The sequence below is a fragment of the Lynx rufus genome, unplaced genomic scaffold, assembly GCF_022079265.1.
Source record: "Lynx rufus isolate CCGP_SWC_20201006 ecotype Redwood Valley unplaced genomic scaffold, mLynRuf1.p SCAF_4, whole genome shotgun sequence".
Taxonomy (NCBI): domain Eukaryota; kingdom Metazoa; phylum Chordata; class Mammalia; order Carnivora; family Felidae; genus Lynx; species Lynx rufus.
The window spans coordinates 61,729,565-61,753,322 of record NW_025814856.1 but is presented as its reverse complement, the minus strand read 5'-3'; the positions used below and the strand labels follow the sequence as shown (position 1 = coordinate 61,753,322).

General features: G+C 53.0%; 1 protein-coding gene across 3 annotated transcripts in view; it reads right to left on the bottom strand.

Moving 5' to 3' along the window:
• Positions 1 to 4,770: 4,770 nt before the first annotated feature.
• The window catches only part of OGDH (oxoglutarate dehydrogenase), a 66,465-nt gene continuing 47,477 nt past the window's right edge, over positions 4,771 to 23,758 (bottom strand). For all 3 annotated transcript variants that reach the window (XM_047094653.1, XM_047094651.1, XM_047094652.1), the window contains exons 9-23: positions 23,450 to 23,629; positions 20,568 to 20,696; positions 11,656 to 11,835; positions 11,199 to 11,351; positions 10,599 to 10,701; positions 10,355 to 10,483; positions 10,083 to 10,233; positions 9,715 to 9,842; positions 9,432 to 9,610; positions 8,981 to 9,052; positions 8,548 to 8,676; positions 8,129 to 8,201; positions 6,101 to 6,264; positions 5,859 to 6,013; positions 4,771 to 5,723 (exon numbers count right to left, since the gene is read on the bottom strand). In XM_047094653.1, coding sequence (XP_046950609.1) covers positions 5,603 to 5,723; positions 5,859 to 6,013; positions 6,101 to 6,264; positions 8,129 to 8,201; positions 8,548 to 8,676; positions 8,981 to 9,052; positions 9,432 to 9,610; positions 9,715 to 9,842; positions 10,083 to 10,233; positions 10,355 to 10,483; positions 10,599 to 10,701; positions 11,199 to 11,351; positions 11,656 to 11,835; positions 20,568 to 20,696; positions 23,450 to 23,629 — 2,046 coding nt within the window. In that variant the 3' untranslated portion in view covers positions 4,771 to 5,602. The remainder of the gene's footprint in view (positions 5,724 to 5,858; positions 6,014 to 6,100; positions 6,265 to 8,128; positions 8,202 to 8,547; positions 8,677 to 8,980; positions 9,053 to 9,431; positions 9,611 to 9,714; positions 9,843 to 10,082; positions 10,234 to 10,354; positions 10,484 to 10,598; positions 10,702 to 11,198; positions 11,352 to 11,655; positions 11,836 to 20,567; positions 20,697 to 23,449; positions 23,630 to 23,758) is intronic.

Sequence of the window (23,758 nt, the reverse complement as noted above, 5' to 3'; positions counted from 1 at the left end):
GAAGAGGCAGCCAATACATTCTCAGATGTAGGGAAAGTAAGAGATTTATCAGCGGCAGACCTACCCTAAAAGAATAGCTGAAACACGTTCTCTAAACAGAAGGGAAATGATAAAAAAGAAAGCACGTCTGACCATCAGAAAGGAAAAAACAACACAGAGAGCAAACCATGTTTTTAAGTAAAATAGAACTAGGTCTTCTAAATTGTGTTTGGTGGTTGAAGCAGAACTTATAACACTGTCTGATGTGGTTCTAAATGTACACAAAGGAAATATTTAGGGCGATTATATTTTAAGTGGAAAGGGTAAAGGGATGTACAGGGAACTACATTTTCTAAAAAATTTTTTTTTACCATTTTAATTTATTTTTGAGAGAGAGAGAGAGCACAAGTGGGGGAGGGACAGAGAGAGAGAGAGGAAGACACAGAATCCAAAGCAGGCTCCAGGCTCTGAGCTGTCAGCACAGAGCTCGACGTGGGGCTCGAACCCACAAACTGTGAGATCATGACCTGAGCTGAAGTCGGACGCTCAACCAACTAGCCACCCAGGCACCCCGGGAAATACATTTTCTGCACTTTACTTGAACTGTTAAAATGATGACTCCAATAGACTGTGACAAGTAACGTACACATTATGTCATACCTACAGCAACCACTAAGAAGCTATACCATAGACAAATACCAGTGGTCAAAAACACCACAGATAAATAAAAATGGAATTATAAAAAACATGGTAGTTCACAGAAAGGCAAGAAAAAAAGGATAGAAATTAAAAACAGGAAAAACAAACAGAAATTAAAAATAACATGGCATACTTAAGCTCTGACATAGTAACAATTACACTAAATGTAAATGGTCTGAATATACCAATTAAAAGATAAAGATTGGAAGAATGGATAAATATTACATGCTGTCTACCAGACTCTCACTTAAAAAATAACTTATAAGAAGGTTGAAAGTAAAAGAATGGAAAAAGATAAAGATATGCATATACCTGGAGATATTAAGCAAAGAAAAGCAGAGGTGGCTCTATTATCATCAGATAAAGTAGACTTCAGAGTAGAGAGAATTAATGGAGTCATAATGAAAAAAGGGCCAATCTACTGAGAAGACACAGCAATCCTAAATATCCATGTACCAAACAACAAAGCTACAAAATAAGTGAACAAAAAACTAAGAACGAAAGAAGAAAATGAGAAACCACAGCTGTACTTGAAGATTTCACCATCTCTCTCTCAACAACTATGGAAAACTAGAGAGAAAATCCATCATGATGTAGAAGGAGTCAACAACCATCAACCAACAGGATCTAATAGACATTGACGAGACACTTTGCCCAATGCACATTCTTTCCAAGTGCCAATGGAACACACACCAAGATGGACCATATCATGGGCCATAAAACAAATCTCAGTGAATTTGACACAACTGAAGTCATATAGAGTGCCTTTCTCTAGGGACAATGGAATCAACGCAATCAATAACAGAAAGAGAACAGGAAGCAACACATGTTTTAGAGAGGGAGTCTCAAGGGAAAACTTTTTCAATGTACCAAATTCAATGAAAATGAAAAAATACAACATATCAAAATTCGCGAGCCACAGCTAACAGCAGTGCTGACAGGGAAATCTATGGAAGTAAATGCATTAATTAGAGATGAAGAAAAGTCTCAATTTAATAACCTACACTCTCACCCAAGAACCTAGAAAAAGAAGAGCAAGATAAACCCAAAGCAAGTAGAGGAATAAATAATAAAGACTATAAATCAGTGAACCAGAAACAGAAAAGCTAAGTAGAGAAAATTAATGAAACAAAAATCTGGTTTCTTGAAAAGATCAATAGGGGCGCCTGGGTGGCGCAGTCGGTTAAGCGTCCGACTTCAGCCAGGTCACGATCTCACGGTCCGTGAGTTCGAGCCCCGCGTCGGGCTCTGGGCTGATGGCTCAGAGCCTGGAGCCTGTTTCCGATTCTGTGTCTCCCTCTCTCTCTGCCCCTCCCCCGTTCATGCTCTGTCTCTCTCTGTCCCAAAAATAAATAAACGTTGAAAAAAAAAAAATTAAAAAAAAAAAAAAAAAAAAAAAGAAAAGATCAATAATGTTGACCAATCCCTAGCAAGACTGGTAAAGAACGCAGAACACACTCAAAGAAGCTATAGATTGATAGCTGCATAGAGAATAGAATCCTCATGGAAGAGCGTCCGTAACAAAATATTATCAATGTATAAAAGACATCACACATCGTGACCAAGCAGAGGTTCATCCAGGGATCCAAGGACAGTTCAATGTTCAAAAACCAACCAACATGACAGACTAATGAAGGAAAATCACATGATTGTGACCATCACTGTCGGTAAAGCATTTGACAGAATTCAACACCATTTAGGATAAAAACTCCCAGAAAAATAAAAACAGAGGGGAACTTCCTAACCAGATAAAGAAGTCTACAAAGCACCTGCGGCTAACATCATACTTAATGCTGAAAGACTGAGCTCTTTCTCCCTGACTGAAAGCAAAGCAAGCCATCTGCCGTCACGGCCCTCGTCCAGCATGGTGACGTGACTCTGGCCTGTGTGACAAGGCAAGAAAAGGGAATAAAAACCATGTCTATTGGAAAGGAAGAAATAAATGTCCCTATTTGGGGCTGCCAAACCCCATTCTTAAGGCTAATCGTGATCTGGAGCCAAGGAGGCAGCAGGAAATCTGAACCCCCTCGTTCCCAAGGCGAAGAAGGTCCCAGCGCGGAGGGGAGAGCACAGCCCTAGAGACTCCCTCAGGTGGCCACAGCCGACCAGGGAGACGGCAGGAATACCCTGGGGCCGTGTGTCCAAGCCAAGGGCCACCAAAGGCAGGGGGACCCTGGGCTGGGGAGACGGGGCCTCTGCCTGCCCATCTGACCCCAGCAGACGGGGGGATGGGGAGAGGGAGGGCTTGAGGCCGGGTGGTTATCCCAGGCACACAGGGGCTAACACGCTGGGGCAGTGAAAGGGGGGCCCTGGGCGCAGCGGGTCACAAGGGACACATTTCCTTACACTGTGAGCGAGCTCTGGGGTACAGCGCGCAGCACAGTGGTTGTAGTTAATGCGTATTTGAAAGTTTCTAAGGGAGTAAGTTTGAAAAGTTCTCGTCGTAAGAAAAACTAATTGTAAGTATGTATGGTACAGATGCTAGTAACATGGAACCACGTTGTACACCTGGACTATAACAGCATGTATCAATTACCTCTCAATTAAGAAAAGGGCCCTGATGGGGCACCTGGGGGGCTCAGTCAGTTGAGTGTCCAACTTCAGCTCAGGTCATGATCTCGTGATTTGTGGGTTTGAGCCCCGCGTGAGGCTCTGTGCTGACAGCTCGGAGCCTGGAGCCTGCTTCCGATTCTGTGGCTCCCTCTCGTTCTCCTTTCCCGCTCACACTGTCTCTTGCTTTCTCAAAAGTAAATAAACATTAAAAGAAAGAAAAGAAAAGGAAAAGGACCCTGAGGTGATGAAGTCGTCAGGGCTGGGAGATGGGGGGTTATGTGACATGGGCTCTGAAGGGACAGTGGGAGCTTGAGGTGGGGGTGTGGGCAGTGTGGCCCCAGACCATTTTCTATCGTTCTGCTGGGTCTGGGCCCAACTGAATACTAGCTGACGGTGGGGGGTGGGGGAGGGCGGAGCTCACTGCCCCACCTAATTTAGGGCAGAAATAGGTTCCACATTGATTCCAATTCCCTCTATTTCCACTGGAGAAGTTGGGTGGGCACCTCACCCCATACCTGCCTAAGATGGGTCAGGTGTCAGCCGCACCTGGGCCACCCCCCCCCCCAACCTCCTCCTTGCCCAGGTCACCTGTCCTGGGGCTGCAGCCCCCTCGGGTCCAGGCCCCCCAGCACAGCAAGGTTTCAAGCTGGTGCGGGTGTCCGAAGGGCCTCTCTGTCCAGAAACACCCCTCAGCAGGTGCATGCTCACACTCGCCCTCCCCAAAGCCCTGTCGGAGCAGGCAGGATGCTCTTCTTTCGCGCAGAGGTAGGGGCGACCGAAGGGTGAGCAGACAGCTGCCCAGCGAGGTCTAAGCAGCGCCTTGTCAAAGCGCCCCCCAGCGGCTCTCGCTCTACGCACCAACCACAAGGTGGTGGCATCGAGAGGCGACATTCCTTCACCGCAGGCCTCCCAGGCTGCAGCAAGTGGAGAGGGGACCCCAGGGAAGGGAAGGGGCTCCTGCCTCTCATTTTTTGCCTCCTTTAACCCTGATCCACCCTGCCGACTCCATCAGATGCAGCGCCCTGCTGGTCCTGTTGTCCTGACCCCACACCCAGCTCCGCCTGTGTGTGGCCAGTCACACCAGGGCTGGAGGACCCACGGCCAAGCCACAAGGAGCACACGGGACAACACGAAGAGATTCCAAGAGGCTTCAAGAACAAGGGACCCAAGTGTGTCCTAGAAGATGGGGTGGCCATTAGCCCGTGTCCACACTCAGGCCTTTCCCTCAGCTCACTCAGTGCTGGAACCTGCTGACCCCCCAGGAGGCAGAAGATGGTGTGCTGTGAGCCCAAGATGGTGGGGCTCTTGTCAAGAGGGGACACCAGGCCCCAGGGGTTCTGCACGCGTGGCTGGTTCCCCTGCAGAGGTTGTCCAGAGGCACAAACTCGTCGGGGAGCAGGCTGACCAGCCCGGGGTCTAAGGAGGGACCACCGGGCACAATCTGTACCTGTGACACAGGGCCATACAGTGAGAGGCTGCTTCCGTGGCAGGATGGGGGTGGGGGGGGTGGGTGGGTAACAGAACCACACACAGACGGCCTGAGGGTAACTTCGTTTATGGGTCAAGCCAAATGCAATGCAAAGTTGTTTTTGTTTTTGTTTTTTTAACCAAAATAAATAAATCAGATTTGTCCCTGTGATGGGTGAGGGGAGCCGCCCCTGGCCCCGGACCTCCTGTACCCCCTGACCGGCTACGGCACGGCCCAGACAAGACCGCTTCCGTCTCCACAGCATTGGTGTCGGGAGAAGCGGGACACGAGGGTGGGCTGAAGGGGCGGGTGTGTGTGCGAGGGGCAGGCAGTGGCCACGCCCTGGCCTGGCCCTGAGCCCCACATCCTGTGGCCTGGGTGTGGCCTGGCCCCAGGTGGGTGCAGTGTGCACGGGCCCCACGAGTGGCCCAGGCCCCTCTCAAGGGCCAGAAGTGGATGCCGCAGAGAGCGGACCCGCCCTCTCTGTGCCAGGACAGATGCAGGCCACCTCCCGCCCGCAGCCCCACCCAGCGCCTCGGTTCACCACGCAGTGGGGGCCCCAGTGGAGCCTGCCCTCTCCCGCCGCTCTGGGGGTTGGGGTGGGCGGTATGAGGCTGGGCCTGCAGTGCGAGAGGGCCGGGGCACGGCAGACCCTCCTGGGACACCTGCAAGGGCCCCTCTCCACACGGGATGCTCAGCCGGACAGAAGTCATGGTGCCTGGGGGCATCTGGCCTGGGGGGTGGCCAAGCACTGGGGGTATAGCAGCCTAATGTTAAGCGGGACAGGGTGTGCGGTGCAGTGGACAGCAGAGGTGCGGACAGCGCTGAGGCACTATTCTTTAGTGGAGAAGCGAGGGGCGGCCATGGTGTGGAGGGTGGCGGCTCAGGCGGCCTGGGCAGCGTCTACGAGAAGTTCTTGAAGGCGTCCAGGTCGAAGGCCGTGTCCAGGAGGCGCTGCAGCTCTGTCAGGTGGGTCTTCTTGTTGCCAGTGGCTGGAGCCGCGGCTGGATCCCGGCCAGCGTACCTGCGGCGGGGAGGGGGGGTACCGTGGGGGCACAGTGAGCCCAGAGCCTCAGCCCCCACTGAGCCAGCTCCCAGGCCCCGCCCCCATTGCCCCCAAGGCAGTCAGTTCCCAGGGCTGCCCCCAGCCCCTGCTCACCACACTGGCTTGGCACGGCTGATGGTGGTGCGCAGCCGCGGCTTCACGTAGTCGTAGTAGCCCTGGTTCTTGTGCTCCTCCTGGCACCAGGCCAGCTCAGCGTTGGGGTACTTGCGCACCTCCTGCAGCAGCAGGTCGAAGGGGAACGGGGACAACTGCGGAATGAGGGGTTCCCGTCAGAGGGGATGGGGCCTCGGGCAAGGAGGGATGCTAGCCCCCACCGCAGTGCCATCTGCCCCCACCTGTTCAATCCTGGTGATGGCCACCTGCTCGGCCATGCCCCGGGCCTTCCGCTCGCGGGTGAGGTCATAGTACACCTTGCCGGTGCAGAAGAGAAGTCTCCGGACGTTTGCTGGGTTCTGAGCCGCCAGGCCGTCTTCTGGGATCACCCGCTGGAAGTGGGTTCCTACAAGAGAATCCCCATGGCCGGGGGTCCTCTCAGGACCTGGCTGAGGGCACCCAGGGCCCGCTGCTGCTGCTCGTGCAGGAGCCGGGCCCCCGGGGCAGCCACGCGAGAACACCAGCTCTGAACACCAGCTCTGAACGAGCACCAGCCTGGGGGAGGGGGCCCTGGAATCCCTCCGGACCCAGAGCGCCTTGAGAAGCACATCGTGTGCAGTGCATAGTAGGCAAGGCCAGACCCAGACAGCAAGCAACACCGGTTCCTTCCTCCCAACAGGAGGGAAACGAACTCTGCTCACTCGGCTCAGATTCCCCACGAGGTACAAACACCGAACCTTCCGCATCGCTGGAACACATACTCAGCCTTCCAGCGCTGGCCCGGCCAGGAGAACCAGACTGCCCTCTGGAAGGGGCATCCAGAAAAGGGTCTCACTTAGTGATACACACATGACACATGCACAATCGTGCTACAGGAGCTTTGCCTGTGGAATATAGGCCAGATACAAAAAGCCCACCACGAGCACCAGACTTGGGGGTGACAGAGCTCTTCCTCTAAGATCAGGAAGAAGACAGGGACGCCCACGGCCACCACTCCTGCCCAACCTCATGCTGGAAGTCTCAGCCAGACCAGTGAGGGGAGAAAGGAAAATGAGAGGCCTCTGAACTGGGAAAGGAAAAGGTAAAACAATCGGTGTGTAGATGGCCAAAACCCTAGAGATTAGAATAAACCAGCCCAGCAAAGTTGCAGGATAAAAACGTCCATACTCAGTGCTCAGTTGCATTTCTGCAGACTAACAACGACTAATCCAAACATGAACCAGAAAGCCCATGTGCACCAGCATCGACGGGATAACCGGAGACGGTGAGGACTTGGGATAAAAACTGTAAGGTGCTGCTGAAAAGCACTGAAGACACAAGTGAACGAAGACGCATGTCCTGGGAGGTCAGGCTTATTGCTATTCCGTAGTGACGTACCTGATGCTGGATTAGTAACCTCCACACACCAAGAACCACAATTCAACAAGGCAAACAGCCTAACTCAAACTCAGGTGAAACCACGCACAGATGCTTGTCCAAAGCGGACGCCCAGATAGCCAGCAGACGTGCGTGAGGGGGCTCAGCATCACTGTCACACAAGTGTAGAGACGAGCTCTGGCGGGCTGAACGTGAGATGGCGTGGCCGCTGTGGACAACAGTTCCTCAAAATCCCACGAACAGAATTACGTGGGTCCCCGCCTCAGGGATGCGCCCGAGTGAGTGGAAAGCAGACTCCAGAAGAGGCGTCTGTACACCCATGTCCACGGAAGTGTCACTCTCAACTGCTCGAACGTGGGAGCAACACCATGTGCACCAAAGGATGAACAGTCCACTTGAGCGGACCGCCCAGACAGGGTAGGTCAACAGCCACAGGGCGGAAACGGTCCCGGCACCTGCTCTGTGACGCCTGCAGGGCAGGACGGGAGCACAAATGGCCAGACACAGGAGGACATGAGCTGCACGGCTGCACCTGCGTGCAGGGCCCCTACCGGGTGACCCAGGCACAGCAGCAGGGTGGTAGCCACTGGGTCTGGGGGGTTCAAACAGACTGGGGAGGCTTCACCTCGACTGAAGATGAAGGCAGCTGCCCGGCCCAGGGGCCTGGGGTCTCTGTGGGTCTCATGGCAGGCCCCCCTCCTCAGAGTGGGGGAGATCTTAGCTGACTTGCTCTGCCACCTCTGAAGGAGGCCTGGGGCGCCCAGGCAAAGGCTGCAGACGGGGGTGGGGGCACAACACCCAAGCGCACACTCTGGCTTCTGGGCCGTCGCGTTCACTGGTGTGTGTGCAACGACCGCAGGAGACCATCACCACCCTACCCCCGGCACACCCACCTGAGAGCATCTCATCGAAGCTGGTTCTGGCCTCGGGATGCCGCAGCAGGGACTTGGGGGTGAAGATGATGAGCTGGAATGGAGGAGCACAGGCCCGTGATGGCTCAGGCCCCATGGGGTCCAGAGGGAGGCTCACTGTGTGGCCAGGAGCCCCGCATCCACTCTCCCAGCTGCGCTGAGTGCCGGCACCCTGGCCCTGGGCCCCCAGCCTCTCCTCGGGGTCCCCACCCACAGCCAGGCTCTGTGGACTGTGGGTCCTTCACACCCACTTCCCCTTTAACGCCCCGCACAGGAGCCCGCTCACTGGGACCCTGCCTGGTGTAGCACCCACTATCCCCCACCCACAGGTCCATCCCCCTGCTGGGCAGGGGCCCTGGACTCCTGAGGCCCGGCCTCTGGGCAGGGACGCCCTGACTGACCGGCTTCCGGAAGGGCAGGAGGATCTGCCGCCGCAGCACATGGAAGAAGTTGCCGGGCGTGGAGCAGTTGACGACGATCCAGTTGCAGTCGTACAGCTGGTTTATGTCGAAGTTGGCCTCCTCCAGGTTCTGCAGCATGAGGGAGAGGCCCCAGCCCTGCCTCAGGCACCATGGTTGCCCTGGGAGGGTGCGCGCACGAGGGGACCCCACCAGGAGCTCTGGCAGCAGCCACACGCTCTCGTTGAGGTTCTGTGTCCTGTTCCCTCCCTCCCTCCCTCCGTCAGTCCTGAAATTGCCAGAACTTTCCTCTACAGCATCTGCCTAAACCCATCTGTGCACAGCTGCTCCTTGCAGGCCCCCGAGGCAGCACCCACAGCAGCAGGACAGAGCCTCTCACTCCAGGGTGGGGGTGGGGGGAGGGTGCTCTACTCACTGGTAGGACGTCCGGGTCGTCATTGCACATCTGCAGGAACCGCTCTGGCCGGGCAGAGGAATGTTCTGGACCCTGGAACCAGACACACAAGTTACAGGCAGAAGGTGTATTTGCAATGTCTCTTCCTTAACGGACTTGGGTCATTTCTGGTCTGAAAAACACCAACTTCCATCGACCTGCTGGCATTTCGACCCCTTTCCTGCCCCCAGAGCATGGAGGGGTGCTTCTGTGTCAGGACAGGGCCCACAGCCTGGCTCCACATGGCTCCTCCCGTGGGGCCTCGGCAATGAGGACAGTCCTCCTAGGCGCAGGGCGGGGACAGGGAGGTGGCAGGGCGTTTGAGCCGGTGTGACCCGCACTGGCACCCCTGCTTCCCTCCAGAGGTGGAGTGGGACCTACCACCTGCCCTGGGGGGCGGGGGGAAGCAGACCGCACCCTGGGCGGGACTCACCATGCCCTCCATGCCATGGGGCAGCAGCAGCACGATGCCGTTCTGCCGCACCCACTTGGCCTGTCCTGGGCAGATGAACTGGTCGATGATGCACTGGGCTGTGTTGTGGAAGTCACCAAACTGTGCCTCCCAGAGGACCAGGGCGTTGGGACTGGCCATGGCAAAACCCAGCTCGAAGCCTGCAGAGCGCGGAGGAGGAGGGTGGAGGGAGGAGAGTGGACCTGAGCCTACAGGCAGGTGGGCAGGGGCAGCAAGGGCTGGGCCTGAGGGACGTGGCACTCACCCAGGACCCCGTACTCAGACAGTGAGCTGTTGCACACGGTGTAGGGAGCCTGGTTGGGCCAGAGGTGGTTCATGGGGATGCAGGTCTTCTTGTCCACGTTCTGGTCATGGAGCACGTGGTGGCGGTGGCTGGGGTAGAACAGCACAGGGTAGACGAGGGAGTTGCAGGGCGTTGGACCGACGAGGAGACCCAGGCAGTAACCCGTTCTCAGCCGAAGTGCCCCCATCGGAGCAGGGAAGGGGTGTGTCTGGGCCAACAACGGGACTGCATGGCTGCTTCCCAGCAGTGATTTTCTTCTCAGGATAAACGCCAGGGCCCTCCCCTTCCGTCCCCTGCACTTCACTGGGGCCACGAGATCACGCAGTTACCTAAAGGTGCCTCGCTCCACATCCTGGCCACTCAGTCGGATGTGGATACCCTCCTTCAGGAGGGAGCCGAAAGCCATGTACTCCGCCAGGGCCCAGTCCACGGTCCTGTTCTTCACCAGCTCCCCGCGTGTCTTCAGGATGCGGCTCAACCCTGTAGAGACGACGCTCACCAGCTGCCCGTCACACCCCCTTGTGATGAGAGCTTGTGGTGTCTCCTCTGGCCCAGCCCCTGGGGCCCTGACTCCCCTCCCGGGGGGCAGAGGCTTCCTCACCTCCATGAATGGTGAAGTTCTCCACGGGGACGGAACTGGCCACGTTCCCGATGTGCGTCAGAATGTCCTCTGTCAGGCCCGTGGGCGGGCAGGTCATGCTCCTCGGCTGCCCGTCCAGGGTGAAGAAGCCTATGATGGGAGGCCCAGCTGACGCACAGCCACCACCATCCCGGAACCAAACTGTGGGCCCTGGGGGCGCTGTGGGGGTGGGTGAGGGGCGCATGGTGACGTCCCCGCTGCTCACCAGGCCAGGGGGAGTCCAGCCAGTGCTTGATGTGCAGGATCTTCTCGTCCTTGGACCTGGTGAAGGCCTCCTCGCAGATCTTGTCGTACTTGGAGATCTCCTCCTGGAGGGCGGGGCACAGCACAGCTGTTGGGGGCGCTGCGCAACAGGCTCCAGGGTCCCCGTGTGCACAACCACTCAGAGGCCAGCGAGGAGCTGCCGTCCTTTTCTATGTCCAGCACCTTCTTCTCCAAGTCTGGGGAGCCCCCACCCCCACCCCACTGGCTTCCTTGCAAACTGGCCCAGTTCACAGGACTCCTAGCACCACTGGGAGAGGGGAGGCCCGCAGCGCCACCCCATCGCCAGCCCTGACCTCCACACGGCCACCAAGGCCAGCCCTTCCTGCCTCTGTGCCCTGAGCATAGGCACGGGCCCCTCTTAACCTGTCAGGAGTGACCAGATCCACAACAGGCCCTTTACCTGCCCCCGCCCGCCCCTGGGCTCTTAGGACCCACCTCTTTTGTGAGCTCCCTGCAGCCGCAGGACAGTCAAGAAGTGACAGTTGTAAATATTGCGCACGCTCTCACTTGGGGCCTCTGGCTGACCGCACCTCATACTCACCTCGTACTCAGGCTGGTTGACCACGCCCTGGGACACCAGCAACTCCGCGTACTTCTGCAGCACTGGTTTCTGCTTGCGGATCTGCTTGTACATGAGCGGCTGCGTGAACATGGGCTCGTCCATCTCGTTGTGGCCATTGCGCCGGTAGCACACCTGGACACAGCCCAAGATGCCTGCGTCAGAGACACACAAGCACCTGCCCCCAACTCCTGTGTGATACCTCAGTGCACCTCCTCTAGAATTAGGGTCTATGTCTCCTTCACACCAGAGTTGCTCTGTCACAGGAGATGGAACAAGAGCGACCTGGGGACACCCTGGGATGAGACCCCAGCTACTTTCTTTCCCGGGCATGGCTCACCCAGACTGGAGCCTCGGGAGCTCTGGGGAGGGGCGGCAAGGCGAACCTGCGCCAGGGAGCCTGGCCCTTCTCTCCCTGGCGCAGACGGGGGTGGCTCACCAGGTCCACCACCACGTCCTTGTGGAATGTGCTCCTCCACTCGGCTGCCACCTTGCACACGTACATGACGGCCTCTGGGTCGTCCGCGTTCACGTGGAAAATGGGGGCATTCACGACGCGGGCCACGTCAGTGGGGTAGGGTGAGGAGCGGGCCATGCGCGGGTCTGTGGTGAAGCCGATCTGCAAGGGACACCCAGGCAGGGTGGGCAGAGCGCCACCAGCTGGCGGCCACCCGGCTGCACCAGCCCCACCAGGTCCCCAAGTACCTGTTTAGGGTTACTTATTTATTTATTTGTAAATTTACATCATTATTTTTTTAATGTTTACTCATTTCTGAGAGAGAGAGAGAGAGAGAGAGCACGCGCGCGCGAGGGAGCGGGGGAGGGGCAGAGAGAGAGGGAGATACAGAATCCGAAGCAGGATCCAGGCTCCGAGTTGTCAGCACAGAGCCCGACCTGGAGCTTAAACTCACAAGCTGTGAGATCATGACCTGAGCCGAAGTCAGACACTCAACTGACTGAGCCCCCCAGGTGCCCCTAGGTCTTTAAAAAAATTTTTTGTTTCTTATTCTATGAACAAAATTCATACATGTTCGATATACAGAGTTTGGAAAACAGTATACAAAAATGAAAAGTTAAACAAAGTTGTGTATCTTTCCACCAGCCAGTGGAAATATCTTGATGTTTTTCTTTGCACATGTACACATGTAACCTATGTTTAAAATTCTGAATGCTATTCTCTAACAGCCTATAATAACTAACCCTAACTATACCGTAACCCCCACTTTTCCTCCTGAAGCATTCAGGGTTGAGTTGTAGAATCCCCATTTCCTAAAACAGGGACATGCCCTCACTACCCTGAGCAGTTCCATGTCCCAAATACGTAACCTGACCCACGGTGTCCACACACACTGTGCCTGATGACCCACCTTTCTGCCCCTGGTCCAGCGTCCAATCCAGCACATCACCCCATGCCAGTCTTGTCTCCCTTCATCTGGAAGGCTCCCCACCTCCTCGGTTTTCCAAGGCACTGGCATTTGTCTATGTTGGTGGCCTGTGGTCAATCCGCTGTTGCTGGACACATTCTTACACAGGGTTGGTCCAGCAACATGGACTTCATGTGCGAACTCTCCCAGCAGGGAGAACTGAGGCACAGGGCGAGCACTGTGGACATTTCCGAACAGCAGTAAACTGCTCTTCAAAAGTGTGAGCATGCGTGTCTGTGCCCCACGCTCCTGCCAGCACAAACAAGTGCCCTGTGCTTCCTCTCACTGCACAGGGACTCTTTCTCTAAGACATCAGATGTTCTAACGTTTATACGGCACTGCCTCCTATGGCTCTGCCAAAAGTTATGCAAAGGCTTCTATCGTCAGGCATATAGCTTATTTCCCACTCTTGTACCAACATGGTTTTGACACACACAGAAAAATATTTAGCTCCCGAAGGCTTCCTCAGGAGAGAATTTTAGAAGGTTGAACCTGAGGCACGTTCTTAGCAAGACAAGGGCCAGGACGGCAGCCACTTCTCCTGCTACAGATCTTACCGACCCCACGCACGCCATCAACTGTGGCATCAGAATCGGTGAAGATATTAAAGAAAACCCTTGCTAAACTGAAGCTCTTACAGAAGACTGGGCATCATTTATCACACGTTGCTTTCACATACTCTCCTTTATCACACTAGCTAAAGAGATGAGAAATAGAAACCGATGAGGATGTTAACTGATGACAGTTCTCATGGACATGTCTTCAACAGTCTCCTCGCCTGGGAAATGAGCACAGGGACTGGTGAGTTAGTGATCACAGCATGCGTGCCGTCTCTAGCGCCTCACAGGAAGGAAACTGCTCTGGAAGGTTAAGACCTCAGGCCCTCGGCTGCCCCCCACCCCAATGTCCGCCAGTTACCAGCTTCTGTGTCTTTAAGCACGTACGGATGTGGGCACACACATGTGTGTGGAGACGGTGTGCTCTGTGGGTGTGCACGCACACAGACGTAGGGAGATAGGTGTTTACACACAATATCTTTCTGCACGTAACAGATCTTGTAGGTCATTTCAACAGTGTATGAAACAGTTGAAACAGTTTCACTGCGTGGTATTAATCACTTCGATAACTTAGGTCAGTGCTTATTCGTGGGCCAGGCACTATTCTGAGCATTTCATGTATATTAATTTTCATGCGTTAATTCACGTAAGCCATATGACACACATGTGGGTACACCATAAATTATGTAACCAGCTCCCCATTGATCTAGGGATGGAAATTTTCATGTCTGGTCTTGTTGCATTAGCGATGTCTTTAAAGACATCGTGAGGGCACCAGTGGGAAGATCCCACTGACTGGAACTGCTGGTGTGAGAGCCAGAGACCCTGAGGTCAGCCCTGGCTGGAGCCCTGTCTCCCTCAGCCCTGCGGCTGGTCCCCAGCTGGAACAGAGCTGGTTGCTGAAGTTCTTCCTGTCACTCCACCGAGACCTGATTTCTGGTTGTTAGCACCCATGGTGCCGACTCTGCTGTCACATTCTTTCTGTGTGAATCATTCGCTCACAGGAAGGGAGCCCTCATGCTTCCTGGGCCTTCTATCTTCTGGGCTACACGGGCCCAGCTTCCTGGGAGGGTAGTTTCCAGACACCGTCATCCTAGGACACTCTCCCCTGGATCCGGCCTCAGGCAGGTGCAACCAGGATGCTTAGCTTTCTGTCACAAGAAGTCTGACACACCCAAGGCCTACCTGTACCGTTTTTGTGTAACGTGATTCTTAAATCGGAATGTTATTAAATGTTTCTATTGCAGAGAAGGAGGGTTTCACCCCAGTGATTTAAGAAACCAGGAAGAGAGGCTACATTAAATCCAAAGCAAATAGAAGGAAAGGAACAACAAAGAGCAGAAATCAATGAACTAGAAAAACAGGAAAATACAGAAAATGCAATGAAGCCAAAGCTGTCCCTTTGGAAACAACAACCAATCTACAGCCACAGCAATTGAAAACAAAAAGAGAAAAGACACGAATTATCAATATCAGGAATGAGATAAGGGATTCCAGGACAGATGCTAATAACAGAACATCACAAACTCTAAGGACACAAATTGTAATTGTACGACTTACATGAAAGAAATTACCATAGCTCACTCAAGAACAAACAGACCTGAAGAGTCTTATGTATACTAAAGAAACGGAATTTATACTTAAAAGAAATGTACTCATAGGGACTTGCACTTCTGGAAGATGAAGGAGGTGAACCTTTCCCTATTCTTCCTACCAAGGACAACGGAAGCCCCAGGACATTATCTGTAGAGTAAACATAAAACTCTGAAGGTAGACAGAAGTTAGACTAGCCAGGGACCATAGGGCCTGAGGAGTGACTCAATGACAGGTCCCAGGACGTCTCCTCCTATACCCTGGGCTGGGTGCTGGAGCAGGTTGCTCGGCAACGCCAGCAGGGGGCGCCTGGGTGGCTCAGTTGGGTAAGTGTCAGCCTTCTTGGTTTTGGCTCAGGTATGATCTGACGGTTCATGGGTTCGAGCCCCTCGCTGGGCTCTGTGTTGGCAGTGCAGAGCGTGCTTGGGATCCTCTCTATCTTTCACTCTCTGCTCCTCCCTTGCTTGCACGGTCTCTTGTCTCTCAAAATAAATAAACTAACACCAGCAGGCACAGGCAGGAAAGCCAGAGGACCAAGACACTATTAGACAATCATCACCCTGCTGCAGCCAGCCCACAGAAAACACCGTGGCCCTTCCCCACCCCCACCCAAGATGCCTAGGAGGTGAGCCTCACAGAAGATTTAAGTAAGATCGGAGTCTCACAACACAATGCTCAAAACATCCCAATGTCATTTGAAAACCAGTGGAATGTTACACCAACACCTGGGAAAACCTCATGGAGTGAGAGAAAGCAATCGGCAGTCAGCACCACAATGACACACGTTAGAATCACCTCACAAAGACATCACAAAAGATGTCAGGAAAACACTTTGATGAAATTACGAACATGCCTGGCACGCGTGAAAAAAATAAAAGCTCTCAGCAAAGACACAGGAGACATAAAGAGAACTAAGTGGAAGTTTAGAACTGAAAAGTAAAGGAAATTGGGGGAAAACGCTGAATGGAGGTCTGTATAGTGGAACAGGGCAGAGAGGAAAGAATCAGTGACCTTGGGATCACCCCAAATCTCAAGAAATAGAGACTGAAGGGCACCATGAAAAAAGCCTCAGGAAATGTGGGGTCTAACAACGTGTCTGACGTTGGTGCCGCTGGAGACCCAGAAAGAAGGGGTGGGGCTTAATAAATGTCTGAAGTAAGAGACACTGTCTGCAGAAATAAATATAAAAGAGGGGGTAAGAGAGATCTGTCCTCTGGAAACTGAGGACATTCTGATGAAAGAAACTGATTACGACACAAATAGATATACCATGCTCATGGATTGGCAAAATAAATATTAAAATGCCCAAACTGCCCAAAGCCACCTACAAATTTAATTCAATCCCTATAGAAATACCAGTGGCATTTTTCACAGAAATAGAGCAACCAATCCTAAAATTTATATGGAAAACAAGACCACGAAGAGCCAAAACAGTACTGAGAAGGAAGAACCAAGCTAGAGGTGCCACATTTCCTGATTTCAAATGATACTACAAAGTGTAATGATCAAAACAGTGGTCCTGTCATAAAAACAGACACATAGACCAATGACAGAATGGAGAGCCCAGAAATAAACCCACACCTCTATGGTCAATTAAGTTATGACAAAGGAGCCAAAAATATACAATGAGGAAAGGACAGTCTTTTTAACAAACGGCATTGGGAAAACTGGACGGCTACACGCAAAAGAATGAAACCAGACCACATTCTTCCATCACACACAAAATAAACTCAAAACAAAGACTTGAATGTAAGGCCTGAAAACCATAAAACTCCTGGAAGAAAACATAGGCTGCAAGCTCTTGGATGTTAGTCTTAGTGACTTTTTGGAAATGACACCAAAAGCAAAGAAAACAAAAGCAAAAATCAACAAGTGGGGCTCTATCAAACTAAAAGTTTCTGCACAGCGAAGGAAACCATTACCACAATGAGAAGGCAGCCATGGAATGGGAGAAAATATTTGCAAACTGTATATCAAATTGTATATATGGGATTCATACTCCAAATACATTAAGAACTGATACAACTCAGCAAAAAACAATCCAATTAAAAAACAGGCAGAAGATCTAAACAGATATTTCCCCAAAGAAGACATCCAGATGCCAACAGACACATGAAAACATGCTCCATATCACTCATCATCAGGGAAATACAAATCAAAACCACAATGAGATACCACCTCACACCTGTCTGAATGGCGAAAATCAACAACTCAGGAAGCAACAGGTGTTGGCGAGGATGCAGAGAAAGGGGAGCCCTCGTTCACTGCTGGTGGGAACGCAGACTGGTGCAGTCACTCCGGAAAACAGTACAGAGGTTCCTCAGAAAGTTAACAATGGAACTACCTTATAACCCAGTAATTCCACTTCTGGGTATTTATCTGAAGAAAACAAAATCACTAATTCAAAAAGATACATGCACCCCTATGTTTACTGCAGATTTATTTACAATAGCCAAGACACATAAATAATCCAGGTAGCCATCAACGGATGAATGGATAAAAAAGATGTAATATATATACAATGGAAAATTATTAGGAAATCAAAGAAGGAGGGGCGCCTGGGTGGCTCTGTCGGTTAAGCGTCCCACTTTGGCTCAGGTCATGATCTCGAGGTTCATGAATTTGAGCTCTGCATCAGGCTCTGTGCTGTCAGCACAGAGCCTGCTTCCTATCCTCTGATCCTCTGCCCATCCTCGTCTCTCTGCCCTTCCCCTCCTTCTCTCAAAAATAAATAAACATAAAAAAAAAACCCAAAAACAAATCAAAGAAAGAAATCTTGTCATCTGTGATAACACGCATGGACCTTGAGGGCATTTCGCTAAGTGAAATAAGTTGAAGACAAATACTGTATGAACTCCTTTGTATGCGGAATTTAAAACCAAACCCAAACTCATAGAGAACGTTTTGGTGGTTGCCAGAGGTGGGAGTGGGGAGGAGCATGGGTAAAAGGAGTGAAGGTGGTTTGGAAAAAAAGATACAATGTTTGAAAATTCCCCAAATTTGTCAAAAGATACAAATCTACAGATTCAAGCAGCTGAATGATGCCAAGTCACGTGGGTGGGGGAAAGACGGTCTTCTTCACAGGTGGTGAGGTGTAAGGCAAGCCCCCCCTCCTTGCCTCACACCCAAAAGTTAACTCCAGGGGGTCACAGACATAAGAGCTTAGAGGGAAACAAAGGAGGAAAAGTACAAAACGTTTGTTCGGGCTTCAAAAAACAACTCAAGAAAGTGAAAAAAAAGCCATAAAGTAAGAGGAAACATTTGCAAATCATTTATCTGATAAAGGGCTTGTATCCACAATATATGAAGAATTCTCACAACTCATAACAAAGAATCCAATTTACAAATGGGCAGAAAATCTTTGTGGATATTTCTCCAAAGATCTACCAATGGCCAATAAACACATGTGAAAATGCTCAACATCGTCAGTCATTAGGGAAATGCAAAAACCAGTTCACACCCTCTTTGATGGCTGAGACAGAAGGGAGACAGTAAGAAGTGTGAGAGAAGACCCGGGAAAGTGGGAGCCCTCAGACACTGCAGACATGGGGAGAATGGTGGCCTCCTGGGAAAACAGTCTGTGGGGTCCTCCAGAGGGTACTCAGAGCTACCATGTGACCCCACAACCCCGCTCCTGGTACGTGCCACACAGAAGCCTGCACCCAGAGCAGCGTTATGTGTATCAGCCAGGAGGTACGAACGGTCCAAATGTCCGTCAACAGACACGTGGGTGGACAGCACTTGACAAAGCCACAGGATAGCCATCCATGGCCATCACAAGGATGAAGTCCTGACTATGATGTGGCTAATGGCTGTGTAGGCCTGGGGAGCACGGGGGGCAAGCATGTGACAGCTAAGAGACACAGAGTTTCTTCAGACGACGTGATGCTCTACAAGAGTGAGGACACCAGAAGCCACTGTCCGTTGTGGGGATCCCAGCTCAGTAAAGCTGCTGAGACAGAGAAAACGTGGAGCAAAGCCCCAACAGGGTAGACGGGAAGAAATCAGGTGCCATGCAATCAAGCCCTGAACGCAAAGACAAGGGAAAGGCCTTCCCATGGCCAACACTCCGGGCCACCAAGCCTCCTGCCGGCAAATTCCACTCAGTGTTTACAGAGGAAGTTAACACCCACTCTACACAGGCTTTTCCAGAAAACAGAAGACGAGGGAGAAGTTCCCAGCTTACTTTATGAGGCCAGTGCTACCCTGGACAGCCAGACCAGGCTGACACGGCCAGAACACCACAGAGCCACGTGGTGTGTGAGCGGACACAAGAGTCCCACGCTCAGAGTGGATTCACTGTCTGCAAACCAGTTGACCATCTTCAGAGACGCAGAAAAGCATCTGCTAAGAAACACCAGCCCCTTGTGATAAATACTGCCTACAAACTGGGAACCGCCTGCAAAGGCACGGACAGAAAACCTACTGCAAGCACCACACTTAGCGGCCAAGACTGAGCACTTTTGTCCTAAATGGGGAACAAGGAAGGGACGTCTTCCCTCCCCCCTCCACGCTTTGCTTACATCCTGGCCGCACAACAGGAAAGAGAAACACGAGGTGTTTATGTATGTAGGTTGGACATGAAGAAACAAAACTGTCGCCAAGACAGGACTGTTAATACAGAAATTCCAAACTATCACAAAAAAATTAGTAAAAGCGAGTTTAATAAAGTTGTGGGATAAAAAACGCAAAACTGAACTCTATTTCTATATCCTAGTAACACCTGGATATTAAAGTGCTTAAAAAGTACCTTTTATGATAGCCCCCAAACAGTGAAATATTTAGGTGTCTCACAAAACACGTGCAGGATCTATACTTGGAGGATTACAAAATACCTAGGCAGAAATTAAAAAGAATCAAAATAATGGAGAGATTTACGTATTCTCAGATCAGAAGGCTCAATGTTGTTGCAGCTGTGGCCCCTCCCTAGCGGACATACCTGCCAGCGCACTTCTAATCACAATAACAGAGCTTTGTGGAAACCGACAAGCCGCTTCTACAGTTTGGATGAAAAGGCTACCAACTTAGAAAAGCCAGAACAATGTGAAGAAGGAAGGAAGCCGGAGGACTCCCACGGCGGCCTCCAGACACACAGCAGAGCTACGTCATCAACGCGGTGTCAGCAGAAGGGACACATGCACATCAGTAGAAAAGAACAGAGGCAAAACACACCTGCAGTCACGTGGTCAATTCATTTGACAGTCCTTTCCACAGACTGTACCGGAACAAGTGGATATCTACACCCACCTCGAAACTCCAAATACATCACAGACTACACCCTATAGAAAAGATGAAACTGTAAAACTTCCAGATGGGGGAAAATCTTCATGACCTCGGCAAGGCAAAGTTTCTTTAGATCTGACATCAAAAACATGATCCAGGGGCGCCTGGGTGGCTCAGTCGGTTGAGCGTCGGACTTTGGCTCAGGTCATGCTTTCACAGTTAATGGATTTGAGCCCAGCGTCAGCTCTGTGCTTTTGGTGCAGGGTCCTTGGTCCCCCCTCCCCTTCCCCTGCTTGCGCCCTCTCTCTCAAAAATAAACAAACATTAAAAAAAAAAAAAAAGAAAAAAGACAATGCATTGTCCACATTCTTATAAAAAGACATGTATTTTTATAATCAGAAAAGAGCAACTATGCTAAAAAACTGACACACGCCACCCTAGGTAAGACTAATATGAGCACAAGGGCCCTTGGGAGGGTCTGACCACAAACCCGATGCTGTGGCCTCAGTGGTCTCTGCCACCAAGATGCAGAGGCTGCCTGGAGCCCGGGTTACCTGGTTGTTGACGACCACGTGGACGGTGCCGTGAGTTGTGTAGGACGGCAGGTCGCTCAGATGGAAGGTCTCATACACGATGCCCTGGCCGGCGAAGGCAGCATCTCCATGCAGAAGGATGGACATGACCTATACACGTGCAGAGAACACCCCAAATCTGACAGAGCCCCAACCACCACGTCCACAAGGCACCCCAGAGACAGTCACTTGTCTGCTTTCCCAAAAATAATGTTTAAAAAAAATTTTTTTTTTAAACGTTTATTTATTTTCGAGAGACAGAGACAGAGCCTGAGCACGGGAGGGGCAGAAAGAGAGAAGGAGACACAGAATCCAAAGCAGGCACCAGGCTCTGAGCTGTCAGCACAGAGCCTGACGTGGGGCTGGAACTCACGAACCGAACCGTGAGATCATGACCTTAGCCAGTCAGTGGCTCAAATGACTGAGCCACCCAGGCACTCCTCAAAGTAACGTGTTTTGAGACCATTTCAGACTTAGAAGAAGTGGCAGAACACAAGACCCCCTAGACTCCTGCCAGTGTGTCTGCCCTGCATCTGCATACCTGTCACAGAGCCCACGGACCCCATGCTGAGCACAGCAAGTGGGACCCTTCACCAGGGCAGCAATGCAGGCCGGGCCTCGACCAGGAGCAGCCCATTGCCCCTCCTGTGTCCACAGCCCAGACAGGCCCGGGGTTCTGGGGTGCTTCATGAACAGGCTCAGGAATGGCGCCCTCTGTGCCAGGACACCTCAGCTGTGTCCCCCATTCACCCAGCCGTGTCCCCGTTCATCCGTGTCCCCCACTCACTCAGCATTTCCCCTGTGTTGTGAGAACGGCCTCTGTGAGGACCTCAGTACCCAACTCCTCATCAAACTCTGCCCGGCTGTGGTCGCTCCAGCATGTGTTTGCTGGGGTTCCAGAAGAGCCTTCCCTTCTCACCCTTTACGTGTGCTACTGCAGGTTCAGGAAGCCCTAGTCCGTCTGGGAAGCACCACGGGCTCACAGAGCCCTAGTCTGTCCAGGAGACTGTAAATGATTAGTGTGATAGTGACTCCGTGGCGCCCACCATCCCAGATTTGGCATGGGAGCCCCGTGCCGTCTGGATGGGCTCTGTGGCTCCCGCGCCTCCTGCTCTCTGGCCGGGCGAGGTTCAGCCTCATGCTGTGTGGCCCCCGCACAGCCTGGAACCACATTTCTCTGGGAGCCCGCGTCCTTGAGCAAAGCACGGGATCCAAGATTAGTATTTGCGCACAAGGGTGTCTCCTGGTGTCCGTGTCTCTGGCAGGATGGCAACACTGCCCCGCGCCCTCCTCCCTGCATGTCTGTGAGCACCTCTTGCACCATGAGACACTGTTCCTGCCGCCTCGACATATCCCCAGCGCCCCTGCTCCTGACAACCTCCCGTGTGTCTGTCCTCAGTGGCAGGAAGGGAAGGTCTGCGACGTCCTTCTTGGGGACGAAATCTAGATCTATTAAACAGAACCCTGCGTGTCCTGCCTCCGGATGCTCACGAGGACAGGGGAATGGCGGACATGGTGCTAGGTTTGTGCAGGGGCCTGCTTGGTGCAGCTGGGGGGAAGGTCATGGGAGCCCTCCTCCCGTCGTGCTGTCTCTCCTGAACTGGTAAAGCCACACGGCTGTCCCAGAGGCTCCTTCGGCGTGGTGCTGCTTGCTGACGCCACAGGTGCCCAGCGTTCCTGGTGCCTGACAGCCCCCGGTGTCCCACACGGACCCTGACAGGAGTGGGTCTCAGGGCAGTCACCCCTTTACACCAGGGGCCGCTTTCCCACAAACACCCAAAGGGCCAGTAGGGCCAGACTCTGCCTTGGTCACGCCTACAGAGGTTACATGACTGTTCTTAAACGCCGAGTGACGTGGTGTAACAGACCCCAGCCCGGCATCCTCAGTGGAACAGAAACTGCAGACGGTGGGGTCTAGGTTCACGGCCGAGGCGGGTGCGGGCTCACTCCTGGGCAGCAGCGCTCCCCAAGACTGGAGCCTCTCCTGGCCGCACATTGCACGGCAGGACCTATCAGTGCCATCGCCTGGAGCACGTTAGCTGTGCCTGACAGCTTTTGCCGGTTTCCTCCCTCTCTAGGATGCTCCCAGCACTCCCACTGAGTGCTGCTTTGGGGACAAACGAGGACACCACATGGAGCTTCCTGCCATCTCGCTCCCTGCTCGGCTCCCAACGCCCCAGCGAGTGTCCTAGTCCAGGACAACGGAAATGCTGGAGGCAATGGTCATGCTGGCCTCCTCCCCATCCCTCCCCGGCCACCCTGTTCTTGCCGGTCCCAGGGGCTGCATGGGGTCCCTTTCCACCTGGAGTGTGTACGGCACCGCCCAGGCCCCTAAGCCCCTGGGTGTGGCCTTCACATCCTGCCCCTTGTCTGCAGGGTATCCGTCAGCGCAGGAACCACTTTCTGTTGCCGATGCCTGGCCCAGACCCATTGCTGCTAACAATGTCCCTTGTCACCCTCTGCGCGTGGTACTAGTGAACCTATGGGATTTTGAATCACGAAACCCGGTAAACGAATGCTCGGCTCCACCTGTAATGAGCTTGACTCGTGTAAAGGTTGCCCTGGGCCAGCGGCCCCCTCTGCCCTCAGTGCCCTCGACAGGCCTCTACCCTAGCCCGTCTTCATCTCCAGAGAAGGTCCTTTTTTGGAAGACCAGCTTCACCACAGATGCGATGGCAGCAGCGGCCCCTCCAGCCCAGCCCTGTGCTCACCACCTGGGAGGGAGCACTCTGAAGGCAGGCCTGGGTCACCATATACAGGTCCCTTGAGGTCCACTCAGAATACTTTGTTAAATGCCAGAAACTCGAGGTCTGAGATACGACTGGGCCTGTGAGCCTGTCCTGGCCGGCCCCCCATGGCCTTACCTTCTTGCCCTCTGTGTCCCCACAGTAAAACTGCTCGGCCTTGGTCTTGCCCATCACCACGGGGTCTGCGGCCTCGAGGTGGGAGGGGTTGGCCACCAGTGACAGGGTGATGTTCCTGTCGGTCACACGGTTGATGCGCCGGTGGTACATGCCCAGATGGTACTTCACGTCCCCGGAACCCTGACACACAAACAGCAGTCTTGGCTCTTGGAGGGAGGGGCTCAGGCTGCTGTGCTATATCCAGTCCTAGGACTCCCAACCTGCAAAGGTTCTTCCCAGGACGGCTCCCGCCCACGGCACCGGGAGGAG